The 4,119-nt window shown below is 46.0% G+C and overlaps 1 protein-coding gene across 1 annotated transcript; it reads right to left on the reverse strand.

The window, feature by feature from the left end:
- Positions 1–1,183: 1,183 nt before the first annotated feature.
- Positions 1,184–3,912, reverse strand: LOC136853591 (uncharacterized). The gene has a single exon (XM_067129340.1). The coding sequence runs from the start codon at positions 3,646–3,648 to the stop codon at positions 1,630–1,632; it is 2,019 nt and encodes a 672-aa protein (XP_066985441.1). The 5' UTR covers positions 3,649–3,912; the 3' UTR covers positions 1,184–1,629.
- Between the last annotated feature and the right edge of the window lie 207 nt (positions 3,913–4,119).

The raw sequence follows: 4,119 nt of genomic DNA on the forward strand, positions 1-4,119 counted from the left end.
AAAATAAAATTTCAAAACTAAATTGATTTAATGTCAAGTTGTTGAAATCAAGAGTAGGGATGAATACTGGCATATAAACCAGACAGTAGTTTTAATAACCGTAGAAAGCGGATATATAGTCGTAAAATTGAATCATGCCGAATAAAGTGTTAACGGTGAAATTTGATTGGACGTCACAATCGTCCCTGAATTCGCCCAAGTCGTTCAATAACGCGTAAGCGTAAATGTACGTCGTCGACCTTGCCCCTTACGCAAACTGTTAAATCAGTATACGCAGAGAGATTTTAATGGGTAATAGAATTCTTAAATTAAACCAGCCCCAATATGGTGTAATGTCACATAAGCCTATCAGAGAGAAGAAAAAAACTCCGATGTATAAAAAAAATGCGAGCCTTAACACTACGTTAAATTGAACTTAATTTAACTTAATTCTAAGTAACCAAAAAGAACACACGAATTCGCAGCGAGGGCGACCAAACACACAAACCACATTTCGGAAATCAATAAATCGAGCGCGCGCTTTATTACTTTGAGTCTTATGCATACGCGGGAAAAAGAGCCATTTTTCAATATTACTTCAGTAAGAGAAAGCCTCTATTGCTTTGTCAGCTGCATCACTTGGGATTTTGAAAGTGACTGGCATTAACAATAAATTTTATGTTCTTAAAAGCAAACAATTACATAAAGAAAAAATTAAGTATTAGATGAGTTAAATTTTAATAAATTATTCATGAAAATAGGGAAAGACGTTAATATAATATTCTTGAAAACAGAGAAAGGAAGTAAATGGAAGAAAAAGAAATGAATTAAATAAAAAGTTTGCCGTCCTGTGATCTTTCTGGTGATTTCAGGTACCTTCTTGATTGTTTACTTTGTAGTGAATTACTGTCAAACGTTGCATTACAGTACACACAAGCTACAGTTCAAATAAATTACTACAACTAAGTATACCAATTTAATTCCTAGACATTTGTACTTGCCTTGAGACAACTGCGGTGGCCAAGGTATGGGATTAGATTGGAGTTATCAAGATTCATTATATAAATATACAATTTTGCTCAAGCATTAGGTTGTAATCTTAATGTTTTGCAGATATAAAATTATATGATATATATATATATATATATATATATATATATATATATATATATATATATATATATATATATATATATAAAACCTTTGCCAGCCCAGCTATCTTAAGATAATTATATACACAGAAAAACGAACATAAAAACTAGAATAAGTTATATATTAGTGACTAGATGTACCATGTTTAGCTTTGATAAAACTGCATACAATACGACCTGACATTCATGAATGGAAAGGATGTGTACCTGACCTTTTTCGTGCAGTCGAGTATACGGGCGGGGGTGTTGGGGGAGGGCGGGACGCTGCTGACTTTTTGCTGAGTAGAAACGACGACGAACTGCTGAAGGAGTCGCTGGTGATAGAGATATTTATGTGGCTGCGCACCAGCGTCGACGATGTGCCCAGCTGACACATTGACTTCTGCAGGAAGTCCCATTCCTTGTCGGGGAGAACATCGTCAATCACGCCGAAGGGAAGTTCGAAGGGAGACAACAGGAAGCAACATTTGACCTTGGAAGGTTGCCTTCTGGCAAGGGCCTAAGTAGGCGCCGAAATTTGATGTGGCCGATGTAAGAGGTGTGGTGGTGGAGGCGGCGGCGGCGGTGGAGGAGGAGGTTGTGGTGGAGGCGCGGATGTCTGCGTCAGGAGGTGACCTCTCGGAGAGAATTGGGGACGAGGAATATGAAGCGTAGAAGGCGTTGGGGCATGATGATCTAGATTCATGTGCGCAGATTCAAGGTGAAGCTCCAAGGCTGCCGGCGTGTAAAAAGCCGCAGCACACAAATGACAAGGGAGAACTTCTCCTGGGAAAGGAGGCGATAGCAAGGGCGTCAGAGGCGGAGGCTGAGAGGCGTGAGAGGGTCCGGGCGCCACTACATCACTGCTTCCGTCGCCTCCATCGATGACATCTCCTCGGTGGGTCGCCAGATGTTTTCTTAAATATGACTGACGTTTAAATTTTTTCAGACAGAGATCACACTCGTATTGCTGGTCCCCCTCGACGGATTCCTCGTCATCCCTCGACATGTTCATAAAATGAGGGAGAGGGACTAATGCTGGAGGTCCCTTCAGAAGGTGGTTTTTGTTGTTGGTGCTGTTGTTGTTATTGTTTTCATTATATTCCTTTCCTGCTAGAAGGTCACCGCCTATTTCACTTTTGGATGTAGTGACACTGTTGGCACTGGTGCTGGGCGTAGGAGTTGCTATAGAGGTCTTGGGTTTGTGCCATCTCCTGTGGGAAGCCAGGTTAGCCGGGCAGTTGAAAACTTTGTCGCACTCTGGACATCTGTATTCTACATGTATGATTCTGGAACACCTGTGTTGTGCTAAACCAAAGGCATCGTCGTACATTTCCTTGCAAAGTCGACAGACGTAGTCGCCGATTTTGTTGTCGATTTTTGCCAGCTCTGCTTTTGCTTCTTCTGTGATCTCAACAACGTTATAAGCGGGGTCGATGTCCCCTTTTCGAACGACTAAAGGTTCCTCACCTTCTTCGAGTTCTCGGATGATGGTGCCGGAGACGGGAGACGATTTGTCCTCGTCGAAATTGAGACGTCTGGATGCTTTGGATTTTTTGGTCGTCTTGGCCTTTTTCTCCGGCGTTCCGGAGGCTGTGCTTTGCGACTTTCGTTTTTGGGGCGTGGTGGTGGCAGCAGTGGCGCTTGACACCGGGGATTTAGTTGGGATTTTTATGGGCGTGCTGTGGCGGGGGGAGCCAGGAGGGCGAAGGGACAGATTAAGACCTTCCTGGGGGCTTCTCATAGGAACAGAGGTAAAAGTGAGGTCATAAGGAGATCTCCCGAGGGGGGATGTGTAAGGTATAGGAGATCTTAGTGGGGAGGAGCCATGCGGCCAGTACAACGTGGGAGACAACAGGTGGTATGGACTTGTCTGCGGTGGGATCAGGTAGCGCGGATCGTCTAGTCTCGGTATGGAGACCTGGAATCCGTGAAAGTGACCGGTGGTGTCTGAAGGGGAGGGATGCACTGTGGAAACGTGAAGGGCACCAGCGATGTCATCACTGTCGTCGACGTGGACACTTGCCTTTTTCTTGACGAGAGCTAAGGGTGTCGTCTGCTCTACGTCAGAAGTGGCGGTCGTGACGTCGGAGGGAATTCTGGCTGGTATTCGAGGCTGCTGCAGCTGGTAGACGGATCTCCTGTAGAAGTCGCTGTCGGAAGGACTACTGAAACCCGAATCGGGCGTTCTCACGAGCAGGCGACTACCTTTGTCATGACCTCGTACATGCAACACTTCTTTTACGCCTTCAACGCACCCTTCAGAAGCAGGTAGTCTGTCTTCACGAGACGACAGAATATCCTTATTTCCACTGTCATGTCTGCTGCGTAGACTGAAATCCACTGGCTGGTCTTGGGAATCGGGAACGGCGAGGATGGAGGAGGAAGTGGTCGTTGAAGTGATGGAGGAGGAGGAGGAGGAGGAGGAAGTGGAGGAGGGTAATGAGGACGGGTCACTTCGCCACGGCCTGTAGGGAACCACCATATCCAAAGCACTCATTTCTTCTTCTCTTCTTTTCACCAGGAAACCTTTAGGCATTATCACAGTTGAGATCACAGATGAAACGACGTGGGCTCTTTTGCAATGATTTTTCTTTAATTTTGATTAAGCTGTTACTTGTTTCTGTAAATCTGTTTGCATTCGTAAGCGTAAATAAACTTATGTAAAGAAAGAAAGCGCCGGCCAAGCGCCTTACATCTTGCTTTGCGTTAAGTGTGAGGGGCGGAGGGCGAGAAAAGGAGAGAGAGGAGCGCGTTTTAGTGCGTCCGCCCTGCACCCCTCCCGTTAACCAACTAACTGCTTTGAGCCACGGCGTCCCTTCGGTGGCACCTGGATACGAAGGCAGCTGGGCGGGCCAACGCTGGTTGGCCGCATGTTCGTGTTCCGACCGCTGATTGGGCGCGCGTGCCGACAGTCCCGCCCCGCGGCAGGTGTGTTGCGGGGGCACGTGCTCCTCAGGCCCTCCCGACACCCAAATCGATGACTGAGGATTATACATTTAGCGCTGTG

This window comes from Macrobrachium rosenbergii, chromosome 3 (genome assembly GCF_040412425.1).
Source record: "Macrobrachium rosenbergii isolate ZJJX-2024 chromosome 3, ASM4041242v1, whole genome shotgun sequence".
Taxonomy (NCBI): domain Eukaryota; kingdom Metazoa; phylum Arthropoda; class Malacostraca; order Decapoda; family Palaemonidae; genus Macrobrachium; species Macrobrachium rosenbergii.